General features: G+C 40.7%; 3 protein-coding genes across 3 annotated transcripts in view; 2 read left to right on the top strand and 1 right to left on the bottom strand.

The window, feature by feature from the left end:
• Positions 1–4,508: 4,508 nt before the first annotated feature.
• On the bottom strand, positions 4,509–5,684 carry LOC117384484 (calcyphosin-like protein). Its single transcript, XM_033981805.1, has 3 exons — positions 5,605–5,684; positions 4,796–4,973; positions 4,509–4,727 (listed from the first exon to the last, which is right to left on the bottom strand). The coding sequence occupies exons 1-3, from the start codon at positions 5,682–5,684 to the stop codon at positions 4,509–4,511; spliced, it is 477 nt and encodes a 158-aa protein (XP_033837696.1).
• Positions 5,685–12,780: 7,096 nt separating this feature from the next.
• Positions 12,781–16,516, top strand: LOC129457013 (calcyphosin-like protein). The gene is made up of 6 exons (XM_055228591.1): positions 12,781–12,860; positions 12,939–13,028; positions 13,848–14,028; positions 14,998–15,207; positions 15,690–15,776; positions 16,424–16,516. Exons 1-6 carry the CDS (start codon positions 12,781–12,783, stop codon positions 16,514–16,516), a joined length of 741 nt encoding a protein of 246 aa, XP_055084566.1.
• Positions 16,517–17,555: 1,039 nt separating this feature from the next.
• The window catches only part of hecw2b (HECT, C2 and WW domain containing E3 ubiquitin protein ligase 2b), a 51,728-nt gene continuing 50,743 nt past the window's right edge, over positions 17,556–18,540 (top strand). The window contains exon 1 of the mRNA XM_033981806.2: positions 17,556–18,011. The gene's annotated coding sequence lies outside the window, so the exon portion shown is untranslated. The remainder of the gene's footprint in view (positions 18,012–18,540) is intronic.

Consider the following 18,540-nt stretch of genomic DNA (forward strand, 5'->3'; position numbering starts at 1 on the left):
ATCCGAAGGCTGGCCGTTCCAATCCCGCCTTCGACATTAAACATCATTGGTCGAGATCCTCTGCGCAGTTCCAGCTCCCACAGATGAATGCTGCCGTTGTGTCCTAGGGCAAGACACTTTTGCCCGTTTCGCCCCCAGTGTCTGCGTGTGAATGTGTGACTGTGTGGGAGAGCGGTTCCTTCTTTGTAAAATGCTTTGAGTGTCTTGAAAGTGGAAAAGCGCAGTATAAAAGTCTGACCATTTATACGACAAAGTATAAGGGTCAGTTAAATAAAATAAATTGCGAGAATAAAGTCGTAGCATTTCGACATTAAAGACGTAATTTTATGAGGATGAAATTACGACTTTATTCACTCGTAGTACTTTGACTTTATTCTCGTAAAATTACGTCTTTAATGTAGAACTGCTATGACTTTATTCTCGTAGCACCTGCAAAATTTATTTTATTTAACTGACCCTTATATTCCGTCCTACATTTCGTAGTCGGACTGGGGGGGTAAATGGTACCGTTTACCCAGGGCCCAGTGCGCGGAGGGGCCCCCCACAAAGTCTGTAATATGCATTTTTCATAGGACAATATATAATCCACATGATGTTTTTTACCCATGGTCCAGAATGTGATGCTACACCACTGATTATGTCGAAGATCATTTCCGTTTTCATTGCAGGGCGGACAGCTGTTGACCACTTTACGAGCAGTTTGTTGCTTCAGGTATTGTGCGTGTCGTTACCGGTTACTGCTGGTTAGTACTTTGAAGAATTTGAAAAATGCCCAAAAGTCCTGAGGCTCTCGGTGGAGAATCGGAGGCTGAAGCTTCTTTTAAAACCTTGCGTGTTCCTCCCAGTAGAGTTATGTTGAAGTTCCCCGGGGCTCAATTTGACCCCAGTTTATTTTTCTTATAACTCAGCCGTAAACATACTTTTCTTTCCTTTTTTTTGGTTAGTTGGCTGTATTTTAGTAAAGATTGTGCATTTTTGGACCTCAAAATCTCCTGCAAGTCTTAATTTCCATCACTGTCCTGTGTTTGTCAAGTACAGCAGTGGAAATTAAGTTGATCTGAGTTATAAGAGAAACAAATTGGGGTCAAATTGAACTTTAACGTAACTTGTTTTTCAGACAGTTTTTATTATACAATCATTTTTTCAAACTTGAATTTTTGATAGAAAGCATCCAAATGAACAAGTGGCCCAATTTCCAACCTATTTGATGAAGAAATGTCCAAGTTCTGCTGTGAGTGAGTTATTTTTTGGGGTGATAAATTACGGACAACACAAGGGTTAAGAAGTTTGACAAAGATGGAAGTGGGAGCGTTGATTTTTGAAGAACTGGTCAGTGGTTTAACTGTAAGAAGATCGTTGAAAATGAATAATCGCAAAACTCTGATGCCTTAAAACAAAAAATTAGTTGTTAATTTCTTTTCCCTTGCAGCAACCGTTGGCAAGGAGCACAAAACAAGCAGTTGCAGAAGCATTTGACGGATGAATGAGACCGGAGAGGAAGTGAAAGACATCAGGGAGCACCTCACATATCTCAACGTTGGCCAGAAAGTCCTGCAAAACCTCCTCCTTGGTCCATTCCCCTTTGACTCCACTTCATAAGAAAGACCAAAAGGTAATATTTGATCATTAATGCCACTGCTTTTCCTGGAATGTTTCACACTATGGCATTAAACGTGAACTTGAGCCTTTTTCCCAATAAGAATCCATGTCTTTTTAAGCAATAAAACAGCTGTAAATAAAAAAAAATGGAGCGTTTTAATGCCATACTGTGGAACATTTGTGTGGGTGTGCGTGCAATAACTTGATATTGTCATTTATAAAATGTATTATTTTAATAGTTTGGGCCTTTGTGACCCCAGCCCCATTGGACAGTGTGTTTACGTTCATGGTGTATCATGTGTGTCCATTATCGTTCACTGTATCAAACAAAGACATGAGTAAAACAGAACCTTTTTATTTGATATATTTGAACAGTTAGAAGCCTCTTTAAATGCGCACAATGGATCTTTTACATTGTGTTGCCATAAAATCCACCAGTGCATTAAGTGCTTCAGCTTATCCTGTTTTTCCAGCTTTTCTCCAAAGTTGCACATTTGAATAAACCTGCTCTTTGGTGTCCCTCTTACACCGTTCTGAATATTTGTGCATTTGGTTCTGCAAGATGTTGCTGTTATTGGTGCTCAGTCCTCCTCTTTCTTCACCTCCACCTGTATCAGAACAAACAGTTTATTGTTAAAACATTTTATTTTACTTTTAGAAATTCAGTCAGTGAGGATTTGACAATTAACTGTAGAGTTACAGATGGGGATGCACCGATCCAGCTTTTTTCACTTCCGATACTGATTTCGATGCTACGGCTTTAAGTGTCTGCAGATACCCAACCAATACCAGAGCAAACACTGAGAAAATCGAAACATTATGTAACTTTCTGGGCCAGTAAAGAGTCTTAGAGCATCGATTTATATGTCCACCCATGGAACCGACTGAACCGATATTTGGAACCCAATATCCGATACCAGCATTGGATCGATGTATCTCTAATTGCAGATTTGTTGACCTCTTTTTTTAGTTAATAGCTCTAATTTCTGGGCCAAAAAAAGTTCAAAGTGGCGCCATTATCCATTTCCAATGGTTGAATTATTTTAAGCCATGAATTTTAACCATAGACTGTATTTATAAATGGACACAGCTAACCCGCTAGCCGCTGCGTGTTTCTTTCAAAAGCATTAAAAATGGAGCCCCGCCGTCCATTTGAGATTATGAGATCATCAAACTCTAGGACAGGGGCGTCAAACTCATTTTCACCGAGGGCCACATCAGCAAAATGGCCGCTATGAAGGGCCAGATGTGACTGAGCGGCAGAGTAAATATCACTAAATGTAACCGAATGTCCACGTAGACTGTACCGACCGCGCCTCATAACACAAAAAACAGACAGGTTTTTCTCCTCAAAGCACAAACTTGTATTCACCTTCACCTTTATTCCTTCTAACTTCCTTCCACGCCAACAGTTTTCCTCTTCATGAACATTTTGTGGTGATTATTTGCAAATATTTCTCACTTCATTGCTCTCACTTGCTGGGAAAATCTCATTAGTTTATTGTCAGTGCACACATTAAAACAGTATAGACTTATTTTAAAATGACAGTCATGCCTTTTAATTTAACTTCTCACGGGCCACATAAAATGACGTGGTGGGCCGCATTTGGCCCCCGGGCCTTGAGTTTGACACAGCCTACTGATTCTGCTCATCACACCAGCCCATAGCTCTTAATAAGTGGAGTTTACCTTCACTTTCCAGACCTTTTCCAGTATCGACACAAAGGCCTGATCTTCCTCTACGTGGAGGCTCACATCAGAGTAAAAATGCACGAACTCTTCCTTCGTTACCTGCACGACGAGCGCCAAGTTACACACACAGAAGACGACAACACGCACAACTTTTACATGTTTTGTGTGGCAAATTCAACAGAAAACATCATCATTATTATTAGATTATTATTCATTTATACTGTAATTTAGGAAGCGCTGTGTTTCTTTTCCGGTCGATGCCCTCTGTTGTAATATTCCACTGTAGGGCATTAAATTTAGTTACACGACCGGTTAAAGGTTTGGACACAACCTTTGATCCACTGTGGGGGGTTTTTTTTGTTTTTTTTTTACTACTTTCTACATTTTGGACACACACAGAAGACATCAAATACATGAAGTAAGATGTATGGAATTATGTACCAACTACTACATACTACTGCTACTTTTACAAATATATGTAGTTTTGCTTTACTACATTATTCCGTATATCTTGCTTCATATATTTCATGTCTTCTGTATAAGTAGAAAGTGTAGAAAGTAGTAAAAATAAAGAAAAAGGAGATGGTGTGTCCTAAAGTTTGAATGGCAGTTTACATGGAGACGAGCAGGTGATGCTGGTACAGGTCAAATCTGTGGAGAGGAGAGCCTGCTCACAGTCAGAATACGTATTTGTATTGTTTGTATACTTTAGCAATGGAAACGTGTAATTAAAAAAATCAGTAATAATGTTTAATGTCATACTGTGGAACATTTCAGACAAAGCAATACTTTCCAGTGGTGGATGAAGTACTAGTTTTGTTACCTAAGTGATGAAAAAAATCTACTTGCGTAAAACCTTTCTAAAAATGTACTTTAACAAATGAGCAACACTTGTGTCAAATACTTCTACTTTTTTCCTCTTAAAGTCTTAAATGTGTTGATATTGATTAAAAATAATACATATTTTGGTCACAGAACTCGAAAATTTCAGTCACGATTTTACCACAAACACGGTCAAATCAGATGAAAATTACTTTTTACTTTCTAGTTCAGTTAAAAAATGTAGTGAAGTAAAAGTAAAAAGTACCCAATGTAAAATGTGCTTAAGTAAAGAACATGTATCTTAAAATCTGACTTAAGTACAGTACTTTATTACTTTTACTTTACCTCCCACCACTGGAACCTTCCACTAGAAATGTTTTGCAGTGCAGCTTTAATCAATAATAATCTGAGCGTGCCTTTGCGTCCTTCCCGTCCAGTGTCTCAAAGACCTTGAGGAACGAGCTGAGCGCCTCGTCCACACTTCCAAGGCAAAATGTGGTGTTTATTATCCCCTCGTTCTTCAGGTCTTCTATAGTGATCACTCCATCTCCTGTCTTATCAATCTTCTGAAACACTTCCGTGATCACTTTTTTTCTGTACTCTGACATTGGTGGCTGCACGAGGAAAAAAAAAAAATTGTTGTGTAAAGCACCAGATTAGTGATTAGTCAGTCAGTCTTTACCCTTAGAGCTATGAAAAACTCATTCACATCCATGGCCCCATTTCCGTCTCGGTCAAACTCCTTGAACACGGCTGCGACCTCCTCGGTCTCCAGCGACAGCCCGGCGTTTTTTAGATATTGTTCAAATTCTTCTGAATTCAGGGTGTAACTGTTCTTCTTGACTATTTTTCTGAAGGCTCTAAAATCAGAATCAGAAGACTTTTATTGCCATAGTCTGTGAACACAGTTCACAAACTAGGAACTTGCTTCGGTGAAAAAGTGCAACATAAACACACTGACAAAACAAACAACAGTTTAGTCAATCCATCCATTTTTTCCCCCCCCACTTTATCCGGGGCCGGGTCACAGAAGCAGCAGTTTCAGCCCAGACGTCCCTCTCCACACACACACCTCCTCCAGCTCTTCTGGGAGGAGCCCGTTCCAGCCGAGAGACATGGTCCCTCCAGTGTGTCTCAAACCCCTCCACCATGATAAGGTGGCAGTTCAAGTTTGAGCAGTTTAATCAAGTGACAGATAAGCAATATGGAGGAGTCCCATAATGACAATGTATGTTGCCATTCACCCTTTGGTGGGGGAGAAGTTTGGAGGACTAAAGGGGAGAGTGAGGGCGGGTTTGGAGTAAATGCATGAGGACTAGATGCATTACACAGTGACACCCTTAAAATACAGTCATGTCTTTGAAAACATTCAGTGTGTCATGTCTCAGGGATGAATATAAAGGGGAAAGATCATAGACGGTATATATTCCTTATGCAGTTTATGGGAAAGTGCAAACTCCCAGTTCATTTTAAACAACTATTTGACATTACCCGAAAAGCTTCATGAAGCCAGTGTCACCATCTGGGAAAAGCTTCAGTCTTATTTGTGCCACAGTGTCGCTCTCAGACATTATTCCGTCAGGTATTAGAGTGGAGAAGTTAAACTGCAGGAGGTGCACACAAGAAAAGTTGAGTTTATATATATAAATTATATATTATATATAATTTATATATAATAATATATATAAGACACAAAGCAGAACTCATGATAGTGTCAGTTAATATATCTGGTGAGTGCTTACCAGTTTTGGAGGTCTTGTGTCAAGTTTCGCAGTGCTTTCCTTTCCCAACCCCGTCTATGCTCTTAAACACTTCTAAGGCCACATCCCACACGGAGGTGGAATGTTCCGCCCCCCCCCTCCGTAAACGGACGAACAGAAAGAACATATTTAAAAACTACATTGTTTGTCCAGGTTATTTTGTACCTGTATGTCTAGTTTAGTCAAAACCTGTTCCATTTATGGCCAAATACCTGAAGTAAGCCACAGCGCTCTTAAAGTAGTAGCTTTGATAAAGGAGTTATTTACTTAAAGCTCCATTCTCATGTTATTTTTGTTTGACTGACAGCTTAGCAATTTGTGCAGGTACTGCCCTGTCATTTTACCTTTGTTTCTTACATTCTTTCTGGAGCTCAAAAGTGAGACCCACTTCATTGTTCAGGAAGTACATTTTTCATTCATTTTTTCCGTAAACTTGAAAAGCTTGATCGGGGCTACTCAGCTCTGTAGTAACTAATGACTCCAAGACCTGTATTTTTTATTTAAAATCTGTTTCTGAAACTTTATAAACCGCTAAGTTATTAAAGCATTTCGCTAAATTTTGTGTTTTCAATGTGCTTTTTGGACTTAAAGCAAGCACATTATGGAGATTAGTTAGCTTATCGCCGGATAGCACGTAGCTAGTTAGCTTCTGCGATGCCTCTGAACTCTTAATATTTAATTTTTCGAAAAGTCTATGAGAAAAATTAATGGAAAATATACTTAGCTTAGACGTGTATTAGACTTTATAATATGGATACTAGTCTGTGCGGTCTTATACTTGTTCTGATGCAGCTCAAGATCATACTAAAGCTATTAAGAAAAGGTTAATTTCTGTCTTTGTGCATGTGTTTTTAGTATCGATACTTCAATGCGTAAGTAGTTTTGATACTAGTACTATTATTGCTAGCATGATATCAGTAAATCTGTCAGTCTGACCTGTTTTCAGATTTATTTTTTTCTTTTAGGTCACTTTTGGGGCTCCGTATTAACAGCTAAAACAGCATAAACGTGACTTATGTCTTCAGTCTTCTGTTCTGCTAATTCGTCTTGACTCTGATTAAGAACTTTTGATCCTCGTCGTTCAGGTCCGACGCCATTTCTCAGTGATGAAAGCTGATGAACACTTTACCTGAAGAATCTGGCTACTTCACGTGTTTTACTTCACAATAAATGCCTGTGTACTCCCTCAGTCGTGCAGGTTTGACCCAAAGCAAACGTTTTAGAGTGAAGACGTTTGGCTGCTCATCAGTTGTGGTCAGATTACTCCTGGACACTGCCCTATATCAAATTTTGAAGCTCGTTAAAGAGAAATATTGCGATAAACGATAATATTGAAGCTACTTTATGCCACTGATTAATTTAAGTAACGCAAAATAATCCTAAAATTCTCGTCCAGTTGATAGATTTGAATTTTTGTTTTGGTTTTTCTTGGTATTTCTTCTGCAACTCCATAAAAACACAACTTTTCACACATACGTTTAGCACTAGAGGTCTACACATTTGTTTGCTATTTTTATTCTGTACCTGTGTTGTCATATTAAAATTTCAAACTTGATTTCGATATTAAGGAATAGACTCGATACTCAATACCGATCCTGATACCATGATGATAATGGTTTTTAGTTGTTTGTTTGTTTTTTTCTTTTATTAGGTGACATTAGAGTTCTGTAGTTTTAGCGGTTTTAACTTTATACTGATATTTGTCTCCTCTAATTATGAGCTTTTGAGCCTCGTCGGTCAGGTCTGTCTGTCACAGTGGAATTTAAAGCTGATCACCTTTTTACCTGAAGAATGTGGCTGCTTTAGGGAAACCAGACAGTCCCAGTTTTGAGCCGTGTGTCTCCTGTCCCACCCGTAGACTGTATAAATACATTTCATCTCCTTTATACAGTCTATGGTCCCACCAGGTCTATCCAAAACCAGTGATTTGTCCCAGTTTTATACAAGAAATGTCCCAAGTGCAGTGGTGGATAAAGTACTCAAACCCTCTCTGGCCCCTGAACAGGACCCCCTTTGGCCCCTGGCTGCACCTAGAAATTCTGTCCATAAAAACAATGAACAGAACCGGTGACAAAGGGCAGCCCTGGGGGAGTCCAACGTGTACGAGGAACAGATCTGGTGCCTTATTTGTCTCTTATTAATGATCTTGGTTGAAACGACTGTTCCTATAGACAACCGTGTGTGGGTCCAATCCCTAACAAACCGTATTCAGGTGTAACGTGGGTATTTTTGTTTGAATTTTTCTTTCAAACACAGGAAATAAGCCTTAACTTTATACACGACCTGCCCATCAGTTTGACACAAGTCATCAATCAGGTCAGGTCTGGATTTTCAGGCTGGAGGGCTGGAAGCTAATAGCCAGTTTCAAATTCACTTTAAGAATGTGACTGGTAACACTGAGTGCTGGTGCGACTCTTTCAAAAACAAATAATTATGAGCAAAACGTTTTTTCCAGGGTCGTGGAAGTGTTTGAGAACCATGGATGGTAGTGTTAAGATCTGATTTTTGATTGACTCTTTGTTCTTTTTACATTTGTCTTGATGCTTAGCTGCTCTTGTGTCTAATTTCTCCCCTCAGATTAACGCCTCCTTGCATAATGGATACAACCCTGAATACAATAGAACACAATCGCTACAGGGTAAATAAAACGATTTGAAGACTAAGATCGGGTTGATTTTCACTGTTGGCTTGGTTAAGTTCTCGTTTGAGCTCAGTTTAGTCCTGAGGTAGACTCGGTTTGGTCCTGTTCTAGTCCACGTTTAGTCTCGGTCTAGTCCAGGGTTAAGTTTTTGTAACTGAAATGAGCAAATACAAGATGGAGCTGGAGAAGGAGGAAGTCGAGTTGTGTCTAAAGCAACAGACAAAGATGGAAGTGGGACAGTGGACGTCACTGAAATCATCAGAGCTCTAAGAGTAAATGTTGAGAATTACAAAACCGACAAATTACGTTCACAGAAACTAATCGCCGCCCTCCCCAGTTTAAAAGGCCCCGCCCCCTGCCACCTGTCTGCCCTTGAGCATTGAGAGCTTTGTAAAATTTGTCTTTTATCTGTAACTAAGAAACTTGATCTTTTGTGTTTCACCTTATACCTATAATGTTGTACTCGTAGAGCCTCCTTTTGTTTATTTTTATTTGTAGTGTAACGTAAAGTTTTTGGTTATTGTACTTATTACTATTTTGTGTTACTTCCGTTCTCCCCAGGAAACGGTTTGTAACAAATATAAAATGTCTTGTCCCTGGGCCCCCAAATTTCTGTTGACGGGCCTGTTGATAGAAACTAATATGAATTCAAATGCAGAGACACGGGAGTAGACAGGAATCAACGAGGTCTGATGTCCCAGGCCCCAGGATCTTACTTAGGGACCCAGAATTTATATCAGAAGGGGGCCATATAAAACTTCTTGCCCCTGGTTCTCTAAAATTGTATTCAAATTTTAGAGAACACTCCTCCAATTGTTTTACCTGCCTCCTGTGATTTTATTGTTGATGATTTTAACAGCAAACTTCAATCCACTTTAGATACAGTTGCTCCTCTTAAATTAAGCAAGGCCCCCTCCAAACCTGCGGCACCATGGAAAACTGAATCAATAAAACAACTTAAACGAAACTGCAGAAGGGCAGAAAGAAAATGGAGGAAAAACAAAATCACAATTAACTTTCAAATGTACACCCAACATCTAAAAACATATAATAACGCCATCACAAACAATAAAAACAACCCCAAAATTCTTTTCTCCACTATCGACCATCTCACTAACCCTGTTCTTAACAATTCCAAACTCCCTCCCACTGACTCCCTTTGTGAGCAGTTTGCAGACCACTTCATGGGAAAGATAAACAAAATCAGATGTGACATTTTATCTAACCAAACCACTGTTTTTAACACATCTGATTGTTTGTCTTTATCAGAGGAAACACTGGACAGTTTTGTCCTGGTTAATGCTGAGAGGCTTGATGAAGTTTTCTCCTCAGTGAGACCCACCACATGTCTTTTTGACCCCATTCCAACACGGTTCTTCAAGTCATTTTATGAATCTTTTAGAGACGAGCTTTTAAACATGATGAACTACTCTCTTCAGACAGGGGTCTTTCCCACTGCCTTTAAAGCTGCAGTGGTGAGGCCCCTGCTGAAGAAGAGCAATTTAGATTTTAATGACTTCAACAATTACAGACCAGTGTCTAACGTACCATTTTTAAGCAAAATTTTAGAAAAACTTGTTTTTACCCAGCTTAATTATTTTTTAAACACACAGAACATTCTTGAAGAATGTCAGTCTGGTTTTAGAGTAAACCACAGTACAGAGACAGCCTTGACAAAGATTTTAAATGATTTTAGACTAAATTATGATTCTAAACAGGTGACAGTGTTGGTTCTACTGGATCTAAGTGCTGCCTTTGATACAGTAGACCATACTATTCTTTTAAACAGACTCAAACACCTGGTCGGCCTCTCTGGTACTGTACACAAATGGTTTACTTTCTACCTCACAGACAGAACATTTATGGTAAGTTTAGACACCTACTCCTCTCAGGTTCATAAAATCACATGTGGTGTGCCCCAGGGTTCCATTTTAGGTTCTATACTTTTTAACCTGTACATGCTCCCTCTTGGTGATGTCATCAGGAGACATGGAATCAGCTTCCACAGCTATGCAGATGATACACAGCTTTACATCTCCATGTCTCCTGATGACACCAGCCCAGTGGATGCTCTTTTTAACTGTATTTTAGACATCAAATCCTGGATGGCAGAAAACTTCCTCCAGCTTAACCAGGACAAAACTGAGGTTTTAATCATCGGTCCTGAGGCCCAGAGAGAGAAACTTTTACCCAAATTACAGTCAGTCTTTTAATCCATCATCACAAGTAAGAAACCTGGGCGTTATTTTTGACTCTGAGCTGACTTTTATTCCACACATTAAAAACATCACAAAAATTGTTTTTTACCATTTGAAAAACATATCCAGACTCCGTCCCATTCTCTCTCGGGCCAACACAGAGACGCTGATGCTTTTATCACCAGTCGTATAGACTACTGTAATGTCCTGCTCTCTGGTCTTCCCAAAAAGGCGATTTCAGTTCTACAATTATTACAAAATTCAGCAGCACGTGTCCTGACTAAGACCAGGGGGCGGGACCACATTACACCGGTTTTAGAATCCCTGCATTGGCTCCCTGTGTGTTTCAGGATCGATTTTAAAGTTCTTTTACTGTTTTTTAAATGTCTTAATGGTCTTGGGCCTTCTTATCTTACAGAACTGCTTTTATCCTATGAACCCTCGCGGCCCCTGCGCTCCTCCGGCAGCAGGCTCCTAGTTATTCCCAAAGTCAGGACACACACGCATGGAGAGGCCTCTTTCCAGTTTTATGGCCCCCGTCTATGGAACAGCCTGCCGGAGGACCTCAGGGCCACAGAGAACATTCAGGTTTTTAAAAGCAGGCTCAAGACCCATCTTTTTAGCAGAGCTTTTGATTAGTATTTATCATTTTAGTTTACTTCTCTATTTATTTAGTCTTATTTAGGCTGGATAGTGTGTTTATGTTTTACTTATGTTTTATTTACTTGTTTAGTTTTGACTTATTTTATTATTTATTGATTATTTTATTATTTATTTATTTTATTATTTATTGACTTATTTTATTAGTTTTGACTTATTTTATTATTTTTAATAATTTTAGATTTTCCAGTGTTTCCTCTGAGGAGCCCTCTGCACCGGGAGCTGTGGTTGGCTGTGGCTCCTGGGCCCTGGCTCCTGGGCCCTGGCTCCTGGGCCCTGGCTCCTGGGCCCTGGCTCCTGGGCCCTGGCTCCTGGGCCCTGGCTCCTGGGCCCTGGCTCATGGGCCCTGGAGGTTTGGTCTTGACCTCATCTCTTCTCTGGGCCCTGGGCTGGTGTCCTGTGGCTGTGGGTGACCCTGCTCCTGGTGCAGATGGTTCCTCTGGTGGTTCTCTCTCTCTCATCTGGTTCATCTTTATCCAGCCTATTGCATTAAACATATTTTCATGAAACCAAAGGTATTTTAACATGTGTTGGGGTGGGGGGTGGGAGTGTGTGTTGGGGTGGGGGGGTTGTGTTTATTGATGTGTTGGGGTCGGGTTGTTTGACTGTCGGGTGGTTGGGTGGGTTTGGTGCGTGGGACTGATTTTAATGCTTTGTAAAGGACTTTGTGTTACTTTTTTTGTATGAAAAGTGCTCTATAAATAAAGTTTGATTTGATTTGATTTTGGACCCCCAAATTTCTGTCGACGGGCCTGGACAGAGGTTCTAATTCTCCTCCCCTCAGACCCCCAACCCCACTCGTGAATCCCATGCAACAAGAATGATCCGTTTGTTCCTGCAGCTACCCGTCCCGATGGAAAGGGAAGAATCGATTCTCCAAGTTCTCCATAGACGAGGTCGAGAAGTGAAGAAGAACTTTTCTAGTGGAAGCTTCACCACCTGCTTGTTTCCAGGAAAACGCTATTGCTTTGTCTGGCTCACAATCTCACAATATCGTATTAAACATTTATTTGATTGCACTTTTATGGCTAAATGCCACAGTTTTGCAATGTAAAGTGAATTGGAGCCGCTGTAGGCACTTCCTGAGAGCCAGTTTTAATTGCGTTTGACTTCAAGCGACTTGTGACTTTCCAAAAAAGACAAAACAAAAACTGGTTACTCTGGACGTACTGGAAAAACTCTTTAAAAAACAAATGGTTATAAGCAAAATGTGCATAGACCCTGCATATGTTTATAGTGGGATCTATTTCTTTGCTATGAACATCAGAGTACTCACTTTGAGCATAGAAGTAACAAGAGATGAAGACAACGGTATGTTTTGCTGCAGGACGTTTAGACTGGACAGAGACGGACTACCTTATCTCCATGGTAACACTGTGGGGAGGGGTCATGGAAGCATATAAGAACCATGGGTGGGAGTGGGAACACGCAGCGCTCCGAGACTTTACCAAGAGAACGCTGTCTGCTTGGACTGGTAGCATCTGATGAGTTTTTCTTTCTACTTTAACTTTTTCTTGACGCTTAACTTGATGCTTAACTGCTCTTGTGTCTAATTTCTCCCCTCAGATTAAAACCTGCCTGCATCATGGACCCTGTGGCGCAACTTAGGGATAAGCTCATCGCGAGGGACTACGGCAGCATCATCGAGCTGGGCAGGTAAGTGGTTTTATAACTTAAAGGGCCCATATTACGCTATTTTCTGATGTTCTAATGTTGTTTCCTCGTCACAAACGCGCGTCGCAAACAGCTTCACTAGAGTCATTTGAGCATTTTAGGCCTGGAATTTCCAGTCTCTACTGAACTGTTAACTTGAAAACTACCACTTCATGACATCACAAGGTGGAACAGAGCATTTTGAGGTTTGGAGATGTCGACATGTTGGCTTAAAGAGTCCATTTTGCGTATTGTAGGTGCGGCAGTCTGCAACATGGCCTCATATGTTGCCTCGCCCCCTCCTTTTCTGTGTGTTGTGCGTCTCCCCTTACCTGGGCGTGAAAAACATGTATTTAAGTTTTTGTTGGGTTTTTTTTCACCAGCAAACGGGAGAAACCTCTCACTTGGCCCCTCCCCTCACCTGTATTTGTTGCTGTCTAGTCTCCCTCTAGTGGTGATATGTGAGAATACAACAGGGGTGGGTAGGTCAGTCTAATTACACATGGTAGCTTTAATGCGTCTGAATACAATAGAACACGATTGGTACAGGATAAATAAAACAATTTAAAGACTAAGGTTGGGTTTGGTCCTGTTCTAGTCCAGGTTTAGTCTGGTTAAGGTTTTTGTGTTAGTATAAACCAATAGTGTGTAAAAATACAGTTACACGGCTAAAATGTACACCCATACTTAATTTTTTCAAACGCAATTTTAGACGCATTTTATCTTTTATAAATTGGTTAGTTCAGCTTTTTAAACCATTACCACAGCCAATAAAAAGTGTGGTTTATCTGCCCTTTGACTCACTGAACTTGTGTGTTTCAGGATCTTCAGACGCATGGCTAATGAGGACCACCGCCCCAACATGAGCTTAGAGGATTTTGAGAGTGGCATCGCTGAATACGCCGTCACGCTGGAGAAGGACGAGGCCGAAGCTGTGTTTAAAGCAATAGACAAAGATGGAAGTGGGACGCTTGACATAAATGAATTCATCAAAGCTCTAAGGGTAAATGTTGAGAATTATAAAACTCCTGAATTACAACCAGGCCCGTTGACAGAAATTTGGTGGCCCAAGGCTCAAATGGGCCACATATGGGCCACTCTCTAATATTAACTAATAGACAGGAGAGTCGACAAGGGGGAAGGGGGGGGCAAAAGTGTCTGTTGTCCCGGGCCCCTAAGACGCTGGGGCCCGGAGCAACACACGGTTTCAATTCTGACGATTTCAATTCTGGGCCTTACCCGTTGACTTCAAGGCAAGTTTATCTGTACAGCACAGTTTGTACACAAAGTATTTCAAAGTACTTCACAGAGTAAGGAAGACATTAAAATTACAATACAACAAATCAAAACATAAATAATCATCATAAAATTAACATTAAAAGAGAAGAGGCAGAATAAACCCCTTTCAGTCACAGCAGATAAACAGAACAGTTTGAGTCTGGATTTAAACATTGTCAAAGTTGAGGCCTGAGTCACATCTTCAGGAAGAATGTTCCAGGTTTTAACTTTACAAAACTGAAATATTGATTCAACATGTTTAGTCCTGGTTTAGTCCTGGTTTAGTCCTGGTTTAGTCCTGTTTTAGACCCTGTATAGTCCTGGTTTCAAGTCCTGATTTAGTCCCGGTTTAGTCTCCTGATTTAGTCCTGGCTTCATCCTGGTTTAGTCCCGGTTTAGTCCCGGTTTAGTCCCGGTTTAGTCCTCCTCATGTGAGATGGTTCTTGTGGCTCATGTGGGAGATGTTCTTTGGTGCTGGTCCGTGGAGAGACTTGTTCACACTGAGCTGCTTTAAAGTCTCTGAGCCACAGGAGCCAGAGACCTGAGCCACAGGACACATGTGTGAAGTACTTCCTGGTCCTGACCCGAGCAGCAGTGTTCTGGATGTTCTGTTCTGTCTCGTTTGAAGAGGCCAGTGAACAGAACGTTACAGTCGTCTACAACAAAAATGAACTGACTGATTTTGTTCCTGCAGCCACCCATGCCAAAGGAAAGAGAAGACGCAGTCCTCCAAGCGTTTCAGGCGATTGATCAATCAGGAGATGGAGAGATCAGTACAGATGAGGTCAGGAAATACTACAACCCCAAAATGCACCCGATGGTCCGCCGCAAAAAATGGACAGAGGAACGCGCTCTCGAAGTCTTTCTGAAAGTGTTTGAAACCCCCGGGGACAAGGATGGAAAGGTATGTTAACATTAAGATTCTAACTCGTCTCCACAGATTTGACTTGTAAAACGATGAAAAAATTCAACAGAAAAAGCACAATTGGTGCGAATATTAACATAATTATCATGAAGTTATTTTTAATTAAAGGCTCAATGCAACTTTTCTGATAGAGGGTCTGTCCCCAGCTTGTCTCCATGAAGGTAGCTAGTTTTTTTTAGGTTTTTTTTTTGTTTTTATTGTGATATTCGAAACAATAAAAGACATTAGACATGAGATTTGACTTGAGGGAAGAACGAGAGCATCCCGGCTTAAAGAGGGCGACGAGACGGTAAGAACTTGATCTGTTCTTCTTACGTTAAAGTGTAAGTGTGCGGATGACACGCTGCGGAACATTCCAGGCAAAACAAAAACGTCTCAGTGGCAGACCCTCCTTCGTCTTTAAAAAAAAAATCTACAGCCGCGTTGTCGTCTGCTGCTCTAACTCCGTACTTGTCATGAAGGTAACGCTGGACGAGTTCATCAACTTCTATTGTAACGTGAGTGCATCCACCGAGGACGACGAAGACTTTTTTCAAATCATCAAGAACGTCTGGAATATTTAAGTTCACAGCACAATCAGGTAAACGGTCGCACATTTGTATATTACGCAAAATTGACTCTTGTGAGCTTTAAATCGTGTTATAATGTTGTTACCGCTCCAAAAACAGACCTGGAGTTGTGTTTTGTTTCATCCGCACATGTTTGACTAACACTTTTTATCAGTCTGTCTACATCTTCAACGCTCAAAATGCTCCGTTCCACCTTGTGATGTCATCAAGTGGTAGTTTTCAAGTTAACCGCTCCTTTTACCTTTAGTTCAGTCGAGATAAATGGCAATTCCAGGTGCTGAAATGATCCAAATGATTCTATAAATGAAGGTGTGTGGAGTTTAAAAACACAGCGGAGCACTTCCTGTATCACCACACGATGACATCACAAGGTGCAACAGAGCGTTTTCCATTGAAGAGAAGCCTAAATGTGCAGGGTTTGTGCGTTAAAACGTGAGAATGAAGCAAAACACAACTCCAGGTCCGTTTGTGACGAGGAAACAACATTAAAACATAGATCTGAACACAGCGTGATACGAGACCTTTAATAATGGAACGAAAGAAAAAAAAACTTTAACCTTAGAAATGACTGAAATCAAATTTGTTGAATAAAATGTGTCGCCAATAATGTGTCTGTTTTGATGCAGGTGTCCAAGGATGTGGTCATTGTTACTATTTTGGGCTCCGCTGACATCCACTGCTTGAAGAACGAGCAACAGAAACCTACGTGTTTGAAGTAGAGGTTTAAAAAGCTACAACATAAATAAAACCAAACATGTGACAGGTTTTTTTTAACTTTTTTGTGTAAATGTTCTTGAGGCTGTACATATTTGAATGCCAAGTCTATACTGCGGCTCATATTATGCTCTACATGTTTAACACACGAACAAACAAACTGCATATTTAGGCTGAGTTTTTCTCTCAAACTGAAAACGCTCTGTTCCACCTTGTGATGTCATCGTGTGGTGATACAGGAAGTGCTTGATTGTGTTTTTAAACTCCGCACATCTTCATTTCTAGAATCATTTGGATCATTTCAGCCCTGGATTTGTCAATTTCTACAGAACTAAAGCTAAACGGTAGCAGTTGACTTGAAAACTACCACAAACTACCACTTTGTGACATCACAAAGTGGAACGGAGCATTTTGAGCTTTGGAGATTTAGACAGACTAATAATAAAGTGTGACTCAAACATGTGTGAATGAAACAAAACTCAACTCCAGGTCTGTTTTTGAGGAGGTAACAGCATTAGAACATGACTTAAAGCTCAAAAGTGTCATTTTTGTGTAATCTAGGACCTGATCGTTTAAATTATCTCTCCCCATTGTTTATTATTGGAGCATGGATGGATCAACGTGTTTGATTGAAAATTATCTAAATATTTAACCTGTGTAACATCAGTTTGTGTAAAACTGTAAATTATTGTTCTGCGCCAAACTGCGTGATTAACATTTGATTTACTGTCAAATTACAAAAAAAATAAATCTTATCTATAATCCCAATCAATATCTAATAATGACCCAAGCTAATAATAATAATAATAATAATAATAATAATAATAATAATAATAAAATAATGACCCCCCCCACACACACACACACCCCCACCCCACAGTCTGGCCTGCAGTCCTCGCTCTCTCCACAAGGGGGCGATGATGGGAGGCGCTTGTCCAGTTATTTTGACGCTGAGGTCGCCGAGTGTAAACAGGGAACAGCATCAGCTGGTTTTAAAAGTTCCTTGACCTTTAGTTTTTAATGTATTTGTAGGAAAGTCTGTGTGAACTAGCGTCGGTTTGGATTTATGTCACTTTGGCACGATTACGCACGACTAACATGGGGATAAAACGCATCTTAAAGCAGGACGCGGCGGATGCAAAGCGGTCCAGGCGAATAAATAAGATATGAACGGATAACCAGCTTGGAAATATCACAAAGGAGAAGGCAAACGTCGACATGGCAGCGTTGGTTTTTAACGTAGACGCGTGCGTAAAGTAGTCCTTGAATGCGGAGCGAATACGGATACGCGGAGGGAGCGGACACACCGAGGGGCAGCGGCGGAGTGTACCCGGGTTTCGAAGCTCCCCACGCGGCTTGGAAGCGGATGAAGGCTCGGTGGTGCGGTGTCCTCCAGGGCCTGAAGGATACCCGACGAGATTTTTGGATTAGAGTGAGGCAATAGTCGTTTTGACGCATTGGAAAGGGACAACAAGACGCAACAACATCGCACCAGCTGAGGTAAGTCGTAACCTTTTTGGATTTTATAGCTACAGTGATTTTCTTGTGTGTGTGTGTGTGTGTGTGCATGGCGTCTGGATAGCTGCCTTACTTCATTATAGTTCCAGTGTCTGTGCGCAGATCCAACATAAGCTTTGTTTTTTGTTTTTTTTTTTGGTTTGATACAGTGAAAGTGACACTCCATTATGGCCAAATTGAATCATTGTTGTAACATGTTGTGTGTCCTTCAGCCTTATTGATGGAGCCAGGAGGTTATGAAGAAACCTGCAAGAGTCAACTGTTGGTTTGGCTTGTACACACATGCACAAACTGTATGAAAAATGTCTTTATTACATCCAAATCTTCACTATTTTTCAGCAACGTGCACGATCAGATCAGTCCCACACTCCCAGGACAGCTCATCTCCTCCTGTTTCCTCTCTAATGGCCCTGACCCCAGTGATCCGTGATCCAGATGAAGGGGAAATACCGTCCCCTCATGACATTGTTTTGCTGTCCCTGGATGTGGATCGCTGCGGTGCGTTTAGAAG

This window comes from Periophthalmus magnuspinnatus, chromosome 2 (genome assembly GCF_009829125.3).
Source record: "Periophthalmus magnuspinnatus isolate fPerMag1 chromosome 2, fPerMag1.2.pri, whole genome shotgun sequence".
NCBI lineage: Eukaryota > Metazoa > Chordata > Actinopteri > Gobiiformes > Gobiidae > Periophthalmus > Periophthalmus magnuspinnatus.